Consider the following 21,296-nt stretch of genomic DNA (forward strand, 5'->3'; position numbering starts at 1 on the left):
CCTATGAAAGTACCAAGAAGAGTTTCATACAAATTTACTAAGAATAGTTCTTATAAATGTACCAAAAATTGTTCCATACAAATGTACTAAAAATTGTTCCTTATAGGAGTACTAAAACGAGTTTCTTTTAAAACTACTACTTTTATTTCCCTATAAAAGTACTAAGAACAGTTACTTATAGAAATACTTAGAATATATACATATAAAAGCACTTAAAGTGCTTTCCTAGAAATGTACTGAAATAGTTCCTTACAAAAGCACTAAAAATAGTTTGCTTATAAAACTTCTAAAAACAGCTCCTTATAAAAGCACGTCCAGTGCCTCCCCAGGTCCGGCTCTGGAGGATGTTTCTTCCATCACCCGGGCCAGTCAGGGTGTATTTGTCTCCCGTCTCAGCCACTGTAAAGCCTGTCTAGCGTAGCGGACCAGCTCCCTCACGCTGCTGTTCAGAGCCAGACTGCCTGCCGCTGCGCTGAGTTCAGCAAAAAGCTCTGCAAAAGGGGCAGGCAGATTGAAAAGAGATGGTGGGTTTCACACAACAGGCACATCTGAGAGACAAGGGGAGGACAAGGAAGGACAACAGCAGCATGCTGTCACTTGGCCAGCAAGGAGCCCAGTTCAAGTGCTGCTCAGCTCCTCCATTAAAGAGAGAGAAGCCAGCTTCACTCTTTGCAAGACAAAAGCACCTGGATGTCTGACAAACAAACTAAACCCACAGGGTGCAGTGCAGAAGGCTGATCTTCCCAGAAGGGGCACCAACTCCAAAGAGGGAAGTGCCCCAAAGGGAAAAACAAACACCAACCCCCCTCAGGCTTCTTCCTGTGTTACCATGAAGCCAGGTGACTTGTTTCCTGCACTTGATACCCTCATCCCTTAGCTCGCAGACATGAGGATGCCAGGACAGCCTTTCCATTGAGACACACACAGCATGCAGGAGAGAAAGGCTGGAGGACCAAGGCTTACTTACCCTTGTTCTTCCTGGCCAGGACTTCAGCCTCATCCCATGTATCACAGGCTGGGAAGATACTGGAAGTGATCTCGAGGTAGGAAGAGGTGATGAGGGGTACATGAGTGGGAACTGAGACTGCTGATTCATTCCTGGTGGCACTGGAGCTGACAAAAGAAAAGGTGAGACTGGGGATCAGAATGGGCCACCCATCCACCACACCACTGCAGGCAGCCTCATTGTAGTCACTGGCAAGAGAGGGCTTCTACCAAGGCTCCTGGGAGACTATGAAATGGACTGCACCATGTAAGGGGACAGAGGCCTTGGAGATGGGGATGGTACCCCAGGAAGCGTCAGGGGATCTTTAACAGAATACAGATGACAACAGCAGGGGCCCTGACACAGCACAGGCACCGTGTCATCTTCACTCCGCTCCTCCTGTGTTTGTGGTGGAGAACTGCTCTGCTTGATAGATACATCCTGGACCTAGTGACAAAAAACGCCCAACAATCTTTTCCAACAAGGAAATACAGGAAAGAGAGAGCAGAAGCATCCTCATGTCCCATAACACTGTGATGTCAGTGGCAAGAAAAGAGCGAGCGGGGAAGCACTCCCGGATGCGGCCTGCAACTCCCACAGCTCCTCTTTTCACTCACACCCACACGGGCACTTTACAAGGTCTGTAGTTTGAAACCTTACCTTGCAGCACTGGCAGAAGGCGCTCGTGTTGCTCTGGAAGAACTCTGCAGCAAGGAACAGAACTCTTGTTAGCTCTGGGCACTTCTGCCACCATCAGTTCCTCCTGCAGCCATCCAGCTGGCAGCTCAGGAACAGCCCTGCCCTACCTCGAAGTGGTGACTCAGGATCCCGCAATACTTCATTGCTGTGTCCCTTTTGTGCTGCAGCATGGCCATGTGCAGGAGAGACTGGCAGCGCATGCTGTGGACAGAAACACAGCCAAGCCTCAGCCTTCAGGCTCAGCACTACTCAGCCTCGTGGGACAGAGGCAGGCGCACATCAGCTGTGCTGCACAGCCCAGAAAGCTCAGGTTTCCCCTCCTGCTGCTCCTCATCGCAGAAAAAGGCTCTGGGAAATAAATCCCAAGGGAGGAAAACGCAAAACCGAAACCAAAGGAGGAAGGGCCATGCCTGCTCTTTCACATAAAGAGGTGCCCAGCCTCTTAGAGGTGCCCCAGGCTGAGTGAGCCCCCAGGTACGCACCACAACAGCAGAAGGATTTCTTCATGTGGAGTTGGTGAGGAGTCCACAAAGGATTTCATCGTTGTGATTAATCTAAAGAAAGAAAACAAACAGAATCTTGTCAGCCACCAGTGCTCTCAAGTCTCACTGTCCATGAGATGTCCATATCTCACAAGCCAGGAGACCTGCCCTGAGTCCTGGCACCGAGTGCTCTCTGTCATCTTGAGCAGAGGACTGTGTCTCTCAATGCCATCTTTTCCATGCAGTGGGGACAGATGGGGCCCCTGCGTGACTCACTCTCCTCAGGCCCAGTCAGCATGGGTTTAGGACAGGCAGGTCCTGCTTGACTAACCTGGTCTCCTTCCATCACAAGGTGACCTTCTTAGGGGATGAGGGGAAGGCCATGCATGTGTCTGCATGCACTTCAGTAAAGCTTTTGACACAGTCCCAAGGCATTCTGCTGCACAAACTGGCTGCTCATGGCCTGGATGGGCATGCACTCTGCTGGATGCAACACTGGCTGGATGACTGGGCCCCGAGAGTGGTGGCAATGGAATTCAATGCAGTTGGTGGCTAGGCACAAGTGCTGTGCCCCAGGGCTCAGCACTGGGTCCAGCTCTCTTTGATATCTCTATCAAGGATCTGGATGAGGAGATTGAGTGCACCCTCAAGAAGTTTGCAGACGACACTGCCACATCTCATCGGAGCATGAGTGTTGTTCTGCTTGAGGGGAGGAAGCTCTGCAGAGGGACCTGGACAGCATGAATCAATGGACTGAGGACAGTTGTATGAGACTGAACAAGGCCAAGTGCCAGGTCCTGCACTAGGCTGACAATAACCCCATGAGAGACTCTTTTCAGTGGTGCCCAGTGACAGGACAAGGAGCAAGGGGCACAAACTAGAACACAGGAAGTTCCACCTAAACCCAAGGAAAATCTTCTTTGCTGTGAGGGTGCCAGAGCCCTGGAGCAGGCTACCCAGAGAGGCTGCAGAGTCTCCTTCTCTGCAGAGACTCCAAAGCCCTCCTGGACATGGTGATGCTGCACAACCTGTTCTGAATGATCCTGCTTTGGTGATCTCCAGAGGCCCCTTCTGAGCCCCACCATACTGGGATTCTCTCACTGCTTCTGGTTCCTCTTGAGAGTCTGTCTGTCTCATGCTTGTACAGCAACCTGAACTCTACTCCATGGTGGGAATCTGGAACCACCCAGTTGCAAAACTAGCAATGTGACTGACCCTTCCCCTCTCAGCATGCTGCCTAACCACTAGGCTTTGAAAACTACTTACCTGATGAGCTCTATAGTTTCTCTGAAGATGTGGGAAGCTGATCTGGGTGCTGGTGCATCCCATTCCAAGCCCATCCCGTATTCAGCAAAGCAAAGGGCAGCATCCAGGTACTGAATGCCCTTGCCAATGAAGTGGGGCTGTTGGGAACAAAATGAGCATTTTTTGACTCCCATAAAAACTGCTTCTCTCGTTTGTGCTTGAAGATCTTTTGCCTTCCTTGTTAGGCAGGAGTTGAAGAACGTTGAAGAAACTCAGGCTTCTGCCTGCTATCTCAGAGGCTCTGAGCAGAACCCCTCATGTGCTCACAGAACTCAAGCCATTATCTAACTCTAGCAAGCCAAGTGCCCAACCATGTCCCAAATCTCTGTGTCTTTTAAACAGCTCTGGTAGCGGGGATTCCACCACCTCCCGGGAGAACTTCTGCCACTGCTGGAGAACCCTTTCAGTGGAGAAGTTTCTTCTAATATCCAACCTAAACTTCTCCTGGGGCAACCTGAGCAGGTGGGCCATTTCCTCTCCTCCTAGCAGCTGGTGCAAGGGAGGAGAATCTCTCTTCCTCTTGCTCAGTCTTTTCCTTCAGGATGTTTCTCTCTGGTCCTGGAAACCTGCCTTGTGAATGGCAGATGGAGCTTTCCCACTGCAGTATTCCCTCACTTCAATTCACAGATAAGTGGCAAGCAGCAAATCTCCATTATCTGACTTGGCAAATAAAAAATGTATGTTCATTCATACATGCTGTTCAGCTGCATGGGGTGGAGAAAGTCATTTCCACCTGCAAAGGCCACTTCCAAGTCTTGTTCATCAGCAACATCATTAGCCTCAGGGCCCTGACATTTCAGAGGGAACTGTCTTAAAACTGACTGCCCCGTCTCTCTGACAAGGACTTTGAGACAGCTCTGCAAAGACAACAGGCCTGCTAACCACGGACAGCATCCATTCTGAGTGCCCTTGCCTTGCCATGTTCTCTAGATGTGTTTGTCAAAAAGGGAAATGTCTGAACAGTTGGCAAATGAAGCCAGGCTCCTGACACGGGAGCTGAACGTACTCCATGTATGGCAGTGACCTCACCCAGGTGCTCTTCTTCACATGCACGCATGGAGTGGGTCCTAATGCAAGAGCTGGTTAACATTTCCAGCACAGGACCAAGACTTACTATGGCATCACCTTTGTCCTTCAGCCTCTTGATCTCTCCTTGGTAGTATTTTACTTGCTGCTTCCTGAATTGGAGACCGAGAAGTAAAATAGAAAAGGGATGAAGAAGGGCTGCAGGGCCAGCCTTGCCTGGCATGTTGATAAACTGCAGATGAGGAGTGAGAAACGAAAACTTACTTTGCAGCCTTGAGGTGAGGTCTTGACAGCCTGGAGCTACATTGAGGCTCCGGGTAGGGCTTTGTGACATATCCTGGGGATCCCTGAAAAATCACAGAGCAGAAATAAAGCTGATTAGAGGGATCAGCCTTGAAACCATTGCAAATCCTGGCTTTCCAACATATCCAAAATTTCAAGACAAGATATTTAATTGGGCCCAAAAGGATGATTAGAGGGCTGGAGCACTACTCCTGTGAGGACAGACTGATGGATTTGGAACAGAAAGCTTCACAATCATTTGCGACAATGGAAAGGAAACTGTAAAAGAGACTGTGCAAGAAACAGCACTTCTCAGTGCGTGCTACTGACAGCACACCTGCTGGTGGCCAAAACATTCCAGGACTTTCTGTTCTATGGAAAACCATGGTTTCAAGACAAGACAGCATAAACTGCTGAAAAACACCAAAGCATTTCTTAGACAGCTGACAGGGCTTTCCATCTGCTGGGCAGGTGCCCTGTGACCGACATTAAGCATCAGTGGACACTTTGGACACATATTCCCATTCAATGTTTGATGAGGCCTTTAAAGGAAGAGCATCCTGAGTCCCCTCCAACCGGGGAAGCAACAATGAGCTCTCCAAAGGGGCATTTGAAACAACACCTTGGTCCTGCTACAAACCCAGCTCCACCTCTCACCTTCCTCATTTCAAAAGGCTTGACAGAAGAGTCTTTTGGTGTTCCCTTGAAGAGCTGCCTCTGTGCACTGGGCTGTTTCTTGGCCTCTCCTATCTCCTGCTGATTGCCTTCTGCAGGCAACGGAGAGCCACTGTAGAGTGAGAGGGGAAAAGAAGAGTTGGAGAAGTACACCTCTGATTCACAGGCAAAATCCAGCATCCCAGCCTCATTCTTTTCTATCTGGCTCTCCAGTGTGCCTTCCAACCCAAACCATTCTCTCCTCCTTCTTGTGGGAAATGCTAAATGCTGCAGCAGCTGAGGGAACAGACAGCATCAGCATGATCTCCTGAGCTTTTCCTTTCATCAGGTTCTGCTCAATTAAGGAAACAGCAATGATCACCAGATGAAAATTGATGGACTGCCAGTTACTCAGTTCAATAGCCTTTCTGCCATCCCACTGCTCTGTACTCACTTCCGTTCACTGGAGATGTTGGTAGCTGCACACACCACCGATATGGCTTCTTTTTCTGACCTCACTTTCTTCCCAGCAGCCTCCTCCTCCTTTTCCCACTAGAATGTAGAGTAAAAAGGAAAAGGAAATAACTGCTCAGGTTTGAAAGCTCACATGAATGCTGATGTGCACAGCTGTATTTGATGGCTTCTGCTTAAAGACAAGAGAGTGGAACCAACAAAGTGGAAACTCAGAGCACAGTGGGTGCAGATGTCCGGCTCACTGACCACCATCCTACCATGACATTTTATCTCCTTTTGCTTGGAGAGATGAATTCTTTTGTACTGGTGGGGATGGAACTGCTAAACTGCTTCTTGCTAAAACCACCTGAAGTTAGGGGAAGGAAAAAATTGCACTCACAGCAGAGTTACATCACCCAGGTTCCCCAGAGTACAAGAGGTTTTGGTTTTCTCAACCACAATTTGATACAGGTGACATTTTACACAGTCACCTCAAATCACAGCCCTTGTCTGCCAGAGGAACAGGCACCAGGAAGGCAGAGTGGTAATAAACGACAACTTCAATTGCACTCCACAGATCTGGCAGCACAAAGTGTGCAAATCACCAGCTCACCTGATCAGAAAGCTTCACAATCATTTGCTACAAGCCAAGACACTGGAAAGGAAACTGTAAAAGAAACTGTGCAAGAAACAGCACTTCTCAGTGCGTCCTACTGACAGCACACCTGCTGGTGGCCAAAACATTCCAGGACTTTTGTTCTATGGGACACCATGGTTTCAAGACAAGACAGTATAAAATGCTGAAAAACACCAAGGCATTTTTTAGACAGCTGACAGGGCTTTCCATCTGCTGGGCAGGTGCCCTGTGACCAACATTAAACATCAGTGGACGCTTTGGACACATATTCCCATTCAATGTTTGATGAGGCCTTTAAAGGAAGAGCATCCTGAGTCCCCTCCAACCGGGGAAGCAACAATGAGCTCTCCAAAGGGGCATTTGAAACAACACCTTGGTCCTGCTACAAACCCAGCTCCACCTCTCACCTTCCTCATTTCAATAGGCTTGACAGAAGATTCTTTTGGTGTTCCCTTGAAGAGCTGCCTCTGTGCACTGGGCTGTTTCTTGGCCTCTCCTATCTCCTGCTGATTGCCTTCTGCAGGCAACGGAGAGCCACTGTAGAGTGAGAGGAGGAAAGAAGAGTTGGAGAAGTACACCTCTGATTCACAGGCAAAATCCAGCATCCCAGCCTCATTCTTTTCTAACTGGCTCTCCAGGGTGCCTTCCAACCCAAACCATTCTCTCCTCCTTCTTGTGGGAAATGCTAAATGCTGCAGCAGCTGAGGGAACAGACAGCATCAGCATGATCTCCTGAGCTTTTCCTTTCATCAGGTTCTGCTCAATTAAGGAAACAGCAACGATCAACAGGTGAAAACTGATGGACTGCCAGTTACTCAGTTCAATAGCCTTTCTGCCATCCCACTGCTCTGTACTCACTTCCGTTCACTGGAGAGGTTGGTAGCTGCACACACCACCGATATGGCTTCTTTTTCTGACTTGAGTTTCTTCCTAGCAGCCTCCCCCTCCTTTTCCCTCTAGCATGAAGAATAAAAAGGTAAAAGAAAAAACTCCTCAGGTTTTGAAAGCTCACATGAAGTGTTGATCTGCACAGCTGTATTTGATAGCTTCTGGTTAAAGACAACAGAGTGGAACCAACAAGGTGGAAATCTGGGGATCAGTGTGTGCAGATGTCCAGCTCACTGACCAGCATCCTACCATGACATTTTATCTCCTTATGCTTTGAGAGATGAATCCTTTTGTACTGGTGGGGATGGAACTGCTAAACTTCTTGTTGCTAAAACCACCTGAAGTTAGGGGAAGGAAAAAATTGCACTCACAACAGAGTTAGATCACCCAGGTCCCCCAGAGGAGATGAGGTTTTGGTTTTCTAACCACAATTTCATACAGGTGACATTTACACAGTCACCTCAAATCACAGCCCCTGTCTGCCAGAGGAACAGGCACCAGGAAGGCAGAGTGGTAATAAACGACAACTTCAATCGCACTCCATAGATCTCGCAGCCCAAACTGTGCAAATCAGCAGCTCACCTGAACCTCATTCTTTTCTAACTGGAACTTTCTATGCTTCCCCATCCAACTAAAAGAAAATAAAGCAACTCCAGAGACACTAGCAGCCCTTACTGCCCCTCCCCACATATAGGAAACACTTTGACCTTCCTCCTGATTTGGTCTAAACAGAAGTTTGGGAATAAACCTGTGGTTGGGGCAGCAAGCAGTGTTGGTGGCTTTTCAACATCCTCCTTTGGCTACAAAAACAAAGAGGAGGAAGGGAGCAAATGGTTAGCTGAAGGATGCCAGCACAACAGAACAAGGTGTTTCAAGGCAGATCTGTCGGAACAGTGTAAAAACTGTCTGCAACTCACTTGGTCTTCGCTGCTCTCTTCGTTGTCACTTAGGTGCACCTCCTTACCAGTCATACTGGAAGACAACCAGAAGACAGGCATCAGCCAAGGCAGGCTCATTTTCAGGCAGCAGACCTTGACAAAGACTTGGTGTATGGTCCACAAGAAACCAGCCTGCCACATCCTTTTTGACCATTCCTGACGCACTGGCTCCTATCCCTCTCATTACCTCACTAATCCAGAGAATGCCAAAGACAGCCCAGGGCTGCCTGGGAGCTTCCCAGTTGATCTCAATACAATTTTCAATGGAGCTCAGTACCACAACTTATAACCACCCAAGACTGCAAGGGCAGACAAAGAGAGATTCCGCCAAAGCAGTTTTCAACTAATTTGGAAATAGCTCCTGTTTAAGGGAAAAAAATTGGCTTGAATCATGAGTGAAGACCCTAGAAGGTAGAGGGCCCAAGAGGCCTGGTTAATATGCAAACATAACAGACCCTGACCTGATTCAGAGCAAAGAATCCCCCCTAATGCATCCTGATCCTTCCCACTCCCACAGCCACAACAGGGCTAAAAGGGGGGCTCAGCTTCAGTGACAAAAAGGGAGGAATCTACTCCACAATTCAAGCTCTTCCATTATTACCACACCTGAATTACCCCTTCACACAGCTACATGGCAGTCCCTGCCTTTCAGTTGTGGGTGAGCAGTGGGTTCCAGTGTGCTCATATTGTCTGCTCAAGGAACCTCAGTGCTCCAGACCACTCCAAGCCACTAACTCCCACCCAAGCCACAAGCAAGAACTGAGTGCAGTAGTCCATGACTGACACACGAGCCTCCTCTCTAGGAGTACTGGCCTCTTGAGGACACATGAAGATGTGCACTTGGAAGCACTGGCTCCAGCAAAGGCCTAGCCAAATTGCTGGCAATGCACTGGTGTGAGATTATGGGGTCATAAGTTTCAGCAGATCTACCAGAAGCACTTTTGCCCATCCTGGAAGTGTTGGAAGACAGCTTGGATGAGGCCTTGAGAGTGTTGGCCGAGCACGAGGGGTCCCCCTGCCTATGGCACCATCTTTACAACTAGATGATCTTCAGGGTCCCTTCCAACTCCAGGGGTCAGTACTGGGTCCAGTCTTCTTCAAGATCACCATCAATTACCTGGGTGAGGGGACAGTTTGTAATCTGCACAAGTTTGCTGGTGATATGCAGCTTGGAGGACTGGCTGACAAGGTGCTAGGCAGGGACTATTCAATGAGTCCTGGACAGAGTGGAGAGCTGGGAAAAGAGGAACCTCATGAGGTTCAAGAAGAGTAAGTTTAGAGCCCTGCACCTGTGGAGGAATAACAGCATGTCTTAGGGGTTGACCTGCCAGAAAGCAGCTCCATGGAGAAGGATCTGGGGGTCAAGAAGTTATCCATGAGGCAGCAATATGCCCTGGGGGCCAAGAAAGCCAATGGGCTCCTGGGGTGCACTAGAAGACTGGTGCCAGTAGGTAAAGGGAGGTTCTCTTCCTTCTCTGCTCTGCCCTAGTGAGACCACATCTGGAGTAGAGTGTCCAGTTCTTAAGCTGCCCAGTTGACGAGGGACAGAGGTATACAAGAGGGAGTCCAATGGAGGGCTCTGAGGATGATTAAGGGAGTGGAATGTCTGTCTTAGGAGGAAAGGCTGAGACACCTGGGGCTCTTTAGTCCAGAGAGGAGAAGGCTGAGAGGGGATCTTGATAATGTTTCCAACTATCTGCAGGGTGACTGTCAAGAAGGGGCCAGTCTCCTTTCGATGGTACCCTGTGATAGCATGAGGGACCTGGAACACAGCAAGTTCCACTTCAACTTCTGGAAGAAAGTTCTTTCCTGCGAGCTTGCCAGAGCCCTGCACCAGGCTGATCAGAGAGGTTTTGGAGCCTCCTTCTCCACAGACTTTCAGCACCCTTAGAGATATGTTCCTGTGTGACCTGCCCTAAATGATCCTGCTTTGGCAGGGGGATTGGACTTGATCTTCAGACGTCCCCTCCAACCCCTACCATTCTGTGATTCTATTAGTAATTTTAATGCTTTGACTAGCTCAGGAGTTAATAGCTGCTAAAGTTTCATTTGCAGGATGTGAGCATTTGTTTCTTATATACACACCATTGGTCTCCAAAACTGTTTTAAAAGAGCAAAAAGCAGCTCTGAAATTGTTCTCTCTTGCCAAACAGCCACATAGAATGCACAGGCTGCTCCCTCTCTGCCAGCTGGCTTAAAGATGCGTCACCGAGAAGGAGTCTGGCATCTCCCCATTTCAAAGAGAGAGTTTGCATGAAGATGATAGTTGTGGCATGGCTGAAGACAAAAGGCAGAGTCTGGAGCAGCTGAAAGCAGGATTCTTATTTGTGCAATGCAAATTGCCAGATATTCTCCAGAAGGAGCAAGCTGGTGGGGAAGAAGGAGGAACAAAAGAAAGACTGGATTCTGGGAATAGTAGACTGCTCACTGAGACTATCCCACACTCCCAGCCGGTGAGGGAGCCCCTACATGGTGCTGGAACAGGATGAAAAGGGTAGTTCAAGAGAGCTTAAAGATTCCCATTTCTAGGCTCACTGTTTGACACTGCCCAGCACAGCATCCTGCTCCCTAAATGGGAAGGATCTGGATTTGATGGACCACTTGGTGGGTAAGGAGTTGGCTAGGTGGCCTCTCTCAAGGAGTTGCAGTCAATGGCTCAGTGTCCAGATGGAGACCTTCTTCTTGCTTGTGTTTTCAGGTGGTGGTCTCAGGATTTGGGACATTTGCACTTCTGCTGGCACATGCTATGGTGGGAGAGGACAAGGTTACACCTGTGGACAGCCATGCAGCTTCCTGGAGAAATTTTACAGTCTCAGGGGTGCAAGAAAAGCTCCTACTCCAGTATGAACCAATTTGAAGACTCATCTGGAGCTCACAGTAATCCACAGGCACTGCTGCTGTACGAATTTCTGTTTCTTTCTCAACACATATCCCCTGTAGCTCTTCTACTAGAGGTCATCTCACACAAATCCTGTAGTGTACCCATGAATCTGGAACGACACACATTTCTTATGGCAGGATTTCTGTTTGTGGTGGTGAGAGAAAGTTCAGTTCTCCCACACACACAAAGAAACCAAGGCTAACTCAATCAGAGAAGCAAAAAAGTGGATAAAAGCTATATTTACAAGCAGATTGACATGAAGATGACTATATACACAATACACAGTATTTACAGTGTATATAAAAACATACAGCAAAGAACATAACATAGAAATCCTGTCCTCCTCCAGCGAGGAGGGTCCCCCCAAAAATACCCCTTTCTTCCCCTTCCTCCCTTTTTTCCCAAAAAGGGTTAGAGAGAGAACATCCTCAATCCTCTCTGGCGTTCCGTGTCTCCACAGGATTTGTCTCTCCAGACCGAGAATGGTGTTGCGTGCAGTTGCATGTGGAACTGGATAAGTTTCCAACCATCCAGTGTTTGCCTCTACCATAGTAAGCACATACTGCTTACCAGAACGAGAACGTGGTAGAGTGATGTAGTCAATCTGCCAAGCTTCACCATACTTGTACTTGGACCATCTGTCACCATACCATAAAGGCTTAAGTCGCTTTGCCTGCTTAATAGCAGCACAAATGTCACAGTCATGGATGACTTGTGTGATAGCATCCATGGAAATGTCTATGGATCTGTCACGAGCCCACTGCTATGTTGCATCTCTGCCTTGATGTCCTGATGAATCATGAGCTCACCGAGCTAAGAATATCTCACCTCGGTGTTTCCAGTCGAGATCAAGATCAGAGTCCATGTCTACTTGAGAAACTCTTGCAGCTAGATCTGCCTGGTGGTTGTGTTGCTGTTCCTCAGTAGCTTTGCTTTTAGGAATGTGAGCATCTATGTGTCTCACCTTTACTGGAATTCTCTCAATTCGATCAGCAATGTTCTGCCACTGGTCAGCTGGCCAAATGGGTTTTCCTTTTCTCTGCCAACCATTCTTTTTCCAGTCCTTTAGCCAACCCCACAGAGCATTGGCTACCATCCATGAGTCGGTGTAGAGATAAAGCTTTGGCCATCGCTCACGTTCAGCTACATCAAGAGCTAGCTGGACAGCTTTTTCCTCTGCAAATTGACTGGATTCTCCTTCTCCATCCTTTGCTTCTGCAACTCAGCGTGTTGGACTCCACACTGCAGACTTCCACCTTCGCTTGTTTCCAACAAGACAACAGGAACCGTCTGTGAACAAAGCATATTTCTTTTCATCATCAGAAAGGTCACTGTAAGGAGGAGCTTTGTCAGCACAAGCTACTTTCTCCTCTTGAGGTTTAGCACAGTTGGTACTTTCAGGCAAACTTGTGATCACCTCGACTAGACCAGGTCTTTCAAGATTTCCCATTGGAGCTCTCTGTGTTATCAGAGCCATCCACTTGGAACATGTAGAATCTGTGGCATGATGTGGCATGGAACCTTTGCCTTTGAACATCCAATTCAAAACTGGTAATCTGGGAGCTAAGAGAAGTTGTGATTCAGTTCCAATTACTTCAGAAGCTGCTTTTACTCCTTCATAGGCAGCTAGAATCTCTTTCTCTGTTGGAGTATAATTAGCCTCTGAACCTCTGTAACCTCGACTCCAGAAACCAAGAGGTCGTCCACGTGCCTCACGTGGAGCTCTTTGCCACAAGCACCAGGTTGGACCATTGTCACTTGCAGCCGTGTACAAAACGTTCTTAATGTCTGGACCATCTCAGAGAGGTCCCAGACCCATTGCTTGAACTACCTCTTCCTTTATCTGGTAAAAGGCTGCTTGTTGTTCAGGTCCCCACTTGAAACTGTTTGTCTTTCAAGTCACATCATACAGAGGTTTCACAATCTGACTGTATCCAGGAATGTGCAGTCTCCAAAATCCCACTATCCCCAAGAAACGTAGAGTTTCTTGCTTGTTCATAGGATTTGCCATGGTAGAGACTCTATTTACCACATCCACTGGAATGTGTCGGCGTCCATCCTGCCACCGCACTCCCAGAAACTGAATCTCTGTGGTAGGTCCTTTCACCTTGTCTCGCTTGATGGCAAAACCTGCATTCAGAAGAATGTCAGTGATTTTGTTACCTTTCTCGAAGACTTCCTCAGCAGTTTTACCCCAGACGATGATATCATCGGTGAACTGGATGTGTTCTGGAGCACCGCCTTTCTCCAGAGCATCGTGGATCACTGCATGACAGATGCTGGAGCTGTGGATCCAGCCCATTGGCAGTCTGTTGAAAGTGTACTGGATTCCTCTCCAGGTGAAAGCAAACTGAGGCCTGCATTCCTCTGCTATGGGAATAGAGAAAAATGCATTAACAATGTCTATGGTAGCATACCATTTTGCCTCTTTGGACTCCAGCTCATGCTGGAGTTCCATCATGTCTGGTACTGCTGCACTCATAAGTGGAGTTACTTCATTCAGGGCTCAGAAGTTGGCTGTCAGACACCAGTCTCCATTCTGCTTTCACACAGACTACACTGGACACTGAAAGGTGAATGAGTTTTGCTGACGACTGACTCTCCAACTGACGAATCAGATTCTGAATGGGCAACAAAGAGTCACGGTTGGTTCTGTATTGCCTGTGATGCACAGTCTGAGAAGCAACCGGCAATTTAATGTCCTTTATTTTATGTTGTGCCACAACTGCAGACTCACCAGAAAGCTCAGGTCTAGCAGACAGCCTCACTATTTGTCCATCAGCTTCTACAGATGCTACTCCAAAAGCCCATTTGTAACCTCTAGGGTCTTTGAAATGCCCTTCTCTCAGAAAATCAATTCCCAAAATACAAGGTGCTTCAGGTCCGGTCACAACTGTATGCTTCTTCCACTGTTTACCAGTTAAACTTGTATCAACCTCTACCTTAGTTAACTCTTGAGATCCACCATTGATTCCCAGAGTAGTTATAGGCTCTGATCCCTGACAATTTGGTGGCATTATGGTGCGCTGAGCTCCTGTGTCAACCAAGGCCTTGTACTTCTGAAATTGTGAAGTGCCAGGCCACTGGATGTACACATTCCAATAGATTCGGTTATCTCCATTATCCCTCTCCTCCCCCTGGCGGGAGGCAGGGTGCCCCTAATTATGGGGAATATGCCCACATGTGCAATGAGCACACTGTCCAGTGTTAGAACTGGAGCCACTGTTGGAGCTATTAGAGTTGTCCTGGGAAACTGTAGAAGTAACAGCTACCCTTCTGGTATTGCTACCTCAGGTTCTGCCACTTTGCAGTTCCCTCAGTCTCCTGAAAAGATTAGAAGTTGGTTGACCATCCCATCTGTTCCTGTTCTCACCAAACTGATCACACAGAGTTCTCCAAATAGTCCTACGTGATTGACTCTGTGGTCTGTTTTGGTTTGATCTGTTTTGGAATGACCTCCTTGGAGGACGTCTATTCCTCACAGGTGAAACTTGTATCCACCTGGAGGAAGAATTAGAATTACTTCTTTGTGTCAATTGGGATATGGAATCTTTCAGCTCTTTCATGCAGTTCTCAATTTTTCCAGACAGAGTTTCAATGGCTGAAACCAGAGAAACACGTGGGAGACTGTCCTCCAATTGTCTCATTTGATCAGTGAAATGGCCCACCATAGCAGGAGCTCCACCATAATTTCTTGCCACAATTCTGCTTGCCAGAATATTTGCATAATTAGGAGGAGCAAGTTTGTGGTGGGTTAACTCCCATTCTGGGAACAAAAAAAACAAAGCAGGGTGGAGGGCTTGCAGGTACTTTACCCTCCCTGCAGGATGTTTCCCCCCTGGGAAGCTGAGTCTGTTCCACTCCCCCCTCCCTGCCCAGCTAGGGTATAAAAAGCAGGACATCATAGCTGTTAGCTCTCCTTTTGGCTCCTGCCTCTCCTGGATGAGAGCTACTGTGGCTGCTTTCCTGCTCCTCTGCCACATGGTCGGGCCTGATCCTTCTCCCTGCTGCCTCCGTGCCTCTTCAGAGAGAAACTGGTTTTGTATTCTTCCTCTTTGTCCCCCTCCCATCCATCCCTGTTCCTTGCCCTTGTGAATCTTACCCGTTACTGACATATATGTACGTCTATATATATATATATATATATTGTTTTGTTTTACTTTGTTTAAAGAAAAAACTGTTTACCTCTCTACTTCCAAGCCTACTCCAAATTATTGTTTGGTGGATTTACTCCTTCCTTTTTTTACCCTCTCTGTTGGGAGGGAGGAGTGGGGAGTGGGGGAAGAGATTCTCAGCCTTGCCCCCATCTGAGCTCTTAACTCCCAGTTAAGGCTCAAACCACTACAAAGTTTGATGAGCTTTTTAGCAAGACCAGTTCCTACAGGAATTTCATCAGGATTCAGAGTTTCATGGTTACCCTAGAGTACCTCTCTGACAGCAAATTCTCTGATGCTTAATTCCCTCATCCATGGTAGTCCAGGGTTTAGGATTCCATGGAAGATCATCTTGGGATGGGTATCTCATGAGAGTTGCCAATAAAAGGTGTATCCACAGAGAAACCTTACCCAAAGTCCTGCCTAGATGTCTATCTATTCCATTATCCTTCAAGAGAGTGCCTAGTTGAGCTGCTGACTTGTCTCCAACCATTAGAGCTGGTGCACCTGTATCAAAACATCTACCAAGCCAAGCTAGAACTGGCTTATTCTCTGCTCTGATGTAATCCTTCCGCACATGTCTAAGTTCTTGGCACGGGGCTGAGGTGTTCTGAATATCGTCCTCTTCCTCATCTGTCTCATCTTCCTCAACATGTTGTCCCCATAATCCTGCTGACACTCTCCTAAGGATCTCTTTAAGCTCAGAAGCACCTCCACTAGCTGCTGTCCTACCAGGACCTGCGATTTGCCCTGCATCTCCATCCAGTGATGGTCTCAATAACTCAGCTATATCTTTAAGACAAACCTTCTTTTCCTCCTTAGCAGGCTCTTTTTTTAGCAGAAGTTGTTCAGCAGCAGCAGTATCTTGCTGTTCTCCCCTGGATCAGCTTTGTGCCTTCCACTTCTCATATCTAAAACTGCTACTTGCTTAATTGGAGTTGTGTTTGAATTCACAGTCACTTTAACAGAAGCTGACAGGTTTTGAGATGGACCAGCTGCTGCAGAGGACACCACTGGTCCTGCCGATGAAGAAGGAAATGGCTTTGACGAGGACATGGGAGCCGCCATGTTAGGAGCATCCGCTGCAGCTGGCTGATTGCCAGAATCACCAACAGTGCCGTTCAAAGCAGCCTTCCCGATAGCCTGTTTAGTTCTATTTTTAACTGATTGAGATTCTCCATTCTCCTCATCACTAGAAATCTCTGGGGTCAAATTAGAGCTATGCTTTCTTCTCTTTGGTCTGCACTTGAAAATGAAACAAGTCTTAGATACCTTCTTCTCCCTTATCACAGCTACTAACAAGCACCGATAGCAGGATTACACACACCAAATAAATCACCTTTGGATCCCAGCTATCGCTGAAAATTACTCTTTCACCTACTGAAATCTTAAACTCCTGTATCTCTATGGGTAGAGTTGTAGAAGTTACATTTCCATATCTATTAAGCCAAAAGAATCCCAGACACCGGTCATAAAGAAGCTGAATCTTATACTTAAATCATAGATATAATTTATACATTAAGTACCTGCCTAAACGATGACAAATTAGTCCTAGGAAATACTTATAGATCGGTACACTACTAGGCAGCCCATTCCAATCATGAACGACTCGCTCGGTGAAGAACTTTCTCCTCACCTCGAGTCTAAACCTCCCCTGGCGCAGCTTGAGACTGTGTCCCCTTGTTCTGGTGCTGGTTGCCTGGGACCAGAACAAGGGGACACAGTCTCAAGCTGTGTATGGCTTTGCTTATTTGGTTGTTTGGGTTGTGGTTGGGGGTTTTGTGGTTGGTCTTTTGGTTTTCTGTGTGTGTTTGTGGTTCTTTGTGTCTGTTTCCTTTTTAATTAATTGAAATGAGGTGTCTGAAGTCGCATCCTTTGAAGTTTTACTCCATTTTTAAGTCTCGACTAGCAAAATGTACAGATGAAATGTCCGGAATTACGTTAGAAGGCTTGGAAAAGAAAACTAAACCACAGAGAACAGGCTAATAAAGAACTACCTGTCAGTCAAACTCTTATGAAATTAGAGTACGTGAAGCCAAACCACGGAAACAAACCAGCAAAAGAACAACTCCGTAACCATAAGGTGACATTTTCACTTTGACTCAGGTAGAGACATTTCTATACAAACAGAAAGGGATCTGAATCTCTGCCTGATTTCAACACTGCTTTGGTGTAAGAGAGCTCCTAAAGAGCCTCACCACTCAGCAGATGTAGTGATGTGCCTGGAAAAATAAGCCTGAGCCAAGTCAGTCTGGAGCACAGTCTGAGCAAACAAAGACCTATGTGACACTCAAAGAAGCCTGCTTACAATTCATCATTTCAAGTATGCTTCATCAGAGGCTCTTCAGGCTGCCAGAGGAGCTACTGAGGGGAGAGGAGACTCGAGGAGAGGAGAGGAGACTCGAGGAGAGGAGAGGAGACTCGAGGAGAGGAGAGGAGACTCGAGGAGAGGAGACTCGAGGAGACTCGAGGAGAGGAGACTCGAGGAGAGGAGACTCGAGGAGAGGAGAGGAGACTCGAGGAGAGGAGACTCGAGGAGAGGAGACTCGAGGAGAGGAGAGGAGACTCGAGGAGAGGAGACTCGAGGAGAGGAGACTCGAGGAGAGGAGACTCGAGGAGAGGAGACTCGAGGAGAGGAGACTCGAGGAGAGGAGACTCGAGGAGAGGAGAGGAGAGGAGAGGAGAGGAGAGGAGAGGAGAGGAGAGGAGAGGAGAGGAGAGGAGAGGAGAGGAGAGGAGAGGAGAGGAGAGGAGAGGAGAGGAGAGGAGAGGAGAGGAGAGGAGAGGAGACTCGAGGAGAGGAGACTCGAGGAGAGGAGACTCGAGGAGAGGAGACTCGAGGAGAGGAGAGGAGACTCGAGGAGAGGAGACTCGAGGAGAGGAGACTCGAGGAGAGGAGACTCGAGGAGAGGAGACTCGAGGAGAGGAGAGGAGAGGAGAGGAGAGGAGAGGAGAGGAGAGGAGAGGAGAGGAGAGGAGAGGAGAGGAGAGGAGAGGAGAGGAGAGGAGAGGAGAGGAGAGGAGAGGAGAGGAGAGGAGAGGAGAGGAGAGGAGAGGAGAGGAGAGGAGAGGAGAGGAGAGGAGAGGAGAGACCTTCAAGATCATCGTGTCCAACCTATCCTCCAACACCACCTAATCAACTAACCCATGCAATCAAGCACCTTGTCAAGTCTCCTCCAAAACACCTCCAATGATGATCTAATCTGAACCTCCACTGGTGCAGCTTGAGACTGTGTCCTCTTGTTCTGGTGCTGGTTGCCTGGGAGAAGAGACCAACCCCTTCCTGGCTACAACCTCCCTTCAGGTAGGTGTAGACACCAATAAGGTCACCCGTGAGTCCCCTTTTCTCCAGGCTAAGCAACCCCAGCTCCTTCAGCCTCTCCTCATAGGGCTTGTGTTCTAAACCCCTCCCCAGCTTTGTTCCCCTTCTCTGGACACCTTCCAGCATCTCAACATCATTCCTAAACTGATGGGGCCCAGAACTAGACACAGGACTCAAGGTGTGGCCTAACCAGTGCTGAGTACAGGGGCAGAATGACCTCCCTGCTCCTGCTGTCCATGCTATTCCTGATCCAGGCCAGGATGCCATTGGCCCTCTTGGCCACCCGGGCACACTGCTGGCTCCTGTTCAGCCTACTATCAACCAGGGAATATGAGGCAGGTGATGGGGTTTAAACACGTCAGATGCTCCCATGCTGTCAGGGAATAGCCATTCGCGTAGCACCGTGAGCAGCAATCTCTTGGGAAAATTCTGTGCACCAGTACTACACCACCATAGGTGGCCTGTGCTCTCCAGAAGTATTGATCAACTTCACAAAGCCTGTGACAAAGTCTTAGGACCTGCTTGCTCAGAAATCCGAACCTAACACACCAGTCCTCCAAAGGCTGTCATCCTCTCTTCATGGCACAAGGAGAGAAATGCTGATGTGCTTGGGGCTTTTAATCACCTCTTTGTTCTGTTAACTACTGAGCTCACCAAATGGCAAACTTGCACCTTGAAACATCAGACAACAATCAAAATGCATCCCAAGGGCACCAGAAGAATTTGCTTCTGTTTCTAGGGCCAATGTAGATAGTAGCTTTCTATTCACCTCCTATCACAGAATCAATCATAGAATGGTATAGGTTGGAAGGGACCTCAAGGATCATCTAGTTCCAACCCCTCTGCCATGGCCAGGAACACCTTGCACTAGACCAGCTTGCTTAGGGCCTCACCCATCTGGCCTTCAACACCTCCAGGGAGGGGGCATCCACCACCAACCTGAGCACCCTGTTGCACTTTCTCACCACTCTCACTGTGAAGAATTTTTTTCCTAATATCCAGTCTAAATCTGCTCTCCTCAAGCTTCAGCCCATTCCCTCTTGCCCTGCCGCTACAAGCCCTTGTGGAAAGCCCCTCCCTGGCTTTCTCTTAGGCCTCCTTCAGGTACTAGAAGGGCATTATAATGTCACTTTCTTATCTTCAGGCTGAACAGCCCTAACTCTTGCAACCTTTCCCCACAGGGGAAGTGCCTCCAGGCTTCTGATCTCTATTGTGGCCCTTCTCTTGACCTGCTCCAATAGTTAGATCTCCTTCTTATGCTGGGGGCACCAGAACTGGATGCAGTACTCCAGCGGGGGCCCAACCACAGCAGAGTAGAGGAGAATCTCCTCCCTGCTGGTAACGCTTCTTTTGATGAAGCCCAGCACATATTTTCCTTCTGGGTTGAAGTGCACATTGCCTGCTCAAGATGAGTTTTTCATCCACTGACACAGTCAAGTTCTTCTCCTCAAGACCTTGCTCAAGCTAGTCTATGCCCAGCCTCTATTTCTTCTTGCGATTGCCCTCACCCAGGCGTAGGACTTTGCACGTGGCCTTGTGGAACTTCCTCAGGTTGGCTTGTGCCCACCCCTCAAACTTGTCCAAGTGTCCTTTCCCTCCAGCACGTCAATGAGACCAGGCAGGTTGGTGTCATCCTCAGACTTCTGAGGGTGCACTCTGTCCCACTGTCCAGATCACTGACAGAGATGTTAAACATCCCTGGTCCCAATACAAGCCCCTGAGGGAGGCCAGTTGTCACTGGTCTCCATTTGGAATTTGAGCCATTGACAGCAGCTCTCTGAGGGAGACCATCCAGCCATTCCCTATCCAGGGAGAGGTCCAGCCCTACAAGCCCATGCTTTTCCAATCTGGTGACCAAGATGTCATGCAGGACAGTGTCAAATGCTTTACACCAGTCCAGGTAGATGACATCAACTGTTCTTCTCTTATCCACTGATGCTGTACTCCATCACAGAAAGCCACCAAGTTCATCAGGCATGATTTGTCCTTCGTGAAGCCATGTTGCTTACCACTAATCACCGCTGCTTTCTCTTTCACATGCCTAATCAAAGACTTCAGGAGGATCTGCTCCATGATCTTGCCAGGCACAGAGGTGAGGCTGGCTGGCCTAGAGTTTTCTAGGTCTTCTCTTTTTTTTCCCTTCTTGAAGGGTAACCCTAAACTGTTTTTGTTTCTGGGAACTGCTGACCCATATGTACTTCACAGCCAACTCCCCCATGCCAACTACCTGTCAAAAGATACAAATAGAAGGATTTTATTTCTAATTAAAACCAGGTTTGAAGTACTCTGTCATTCATTGCAGCTATTAATAGAATTCAGCAGGTTGGAAAAGACCTTTGAGATCATCAAGAAAAACTCATCACCAAACACTATCTTATCAACTTAGCCATGGCACCAAGTGCCTCATCCAGTCTCCCTTTAAACACCTCCAGTGATAGTGACTCCATCACCTCCCCGGGCAGCCCGTTCCAATGGCAAATCTCTCTTTCTGTGAAGAACTTCTTCCTAACATCCAGCCTAATCCTCCCCTGGCCCAGCTTGAGATTGTGTCCTCTTCTTCTGGTGCTGGTTACCTGGGAGAAGAGACCAA

At 48.1% G+C, this 21,296-nt stretch overlaps 1 protein-coding gene across 1 annotated transcript; it reads right to left on the reverse strand.

Annotated features, from left to right (window-relative positions):
* Window positions 1-253: 253 nt before the first annotated feature.
* LOC137458806 (AF4/FMR2 family member 1-like) lies at window positions 254-20,779 on the reverse strand. Its single transcript, XM_068170076.1, has 15 exons — window positions 20,716-20,779; window positions 8,627-8,648; window positions 8,329-8,383; window positions 7,382-7,479; window positions 6,931-7,060; window positions 5,888-5,985; window positions 5,437-5,566; window positions 4,762-4,844; window positions 4,586-4,649; window positions 3,433-3,569; window positions 2,167-2,238; window positions 1,792-1,885; window positions 1,646-1,689; window positions 968-1,113; window positions 254-491 (listed from the first exon to the last, which is right to left on the reverse strand). The coding sequence occupies exons 1-15, from the start codon at window positions 20,777-20,779 to the stop codon at window positions 370-372; spliced, it is 1,359 nt and encodes a 452-aa protein (XP_068026177.1). The 3' UTR covers window positions 254-369.
* Window positions 20,780-21,296: the final 517 nt, after the last annotated feature.

This window comes from Melanerpes formicivorus, unplaced genomic scaffold (assembly GCF_026170545.1).
Source record: "Melanerpes formicivorus ecotype bairdi unplaced genomic scaffold, bMelFor1.0.p_v2 SCAF_280, whole genome shotgun sequence".
Classification (NCBI taxonomy): domain Eukaryota; kingdom Metazoa; phylum Chordata; class Aves; order Piciformes; family Picidae; genus Melanerpes; species Melanerpes formicivorus.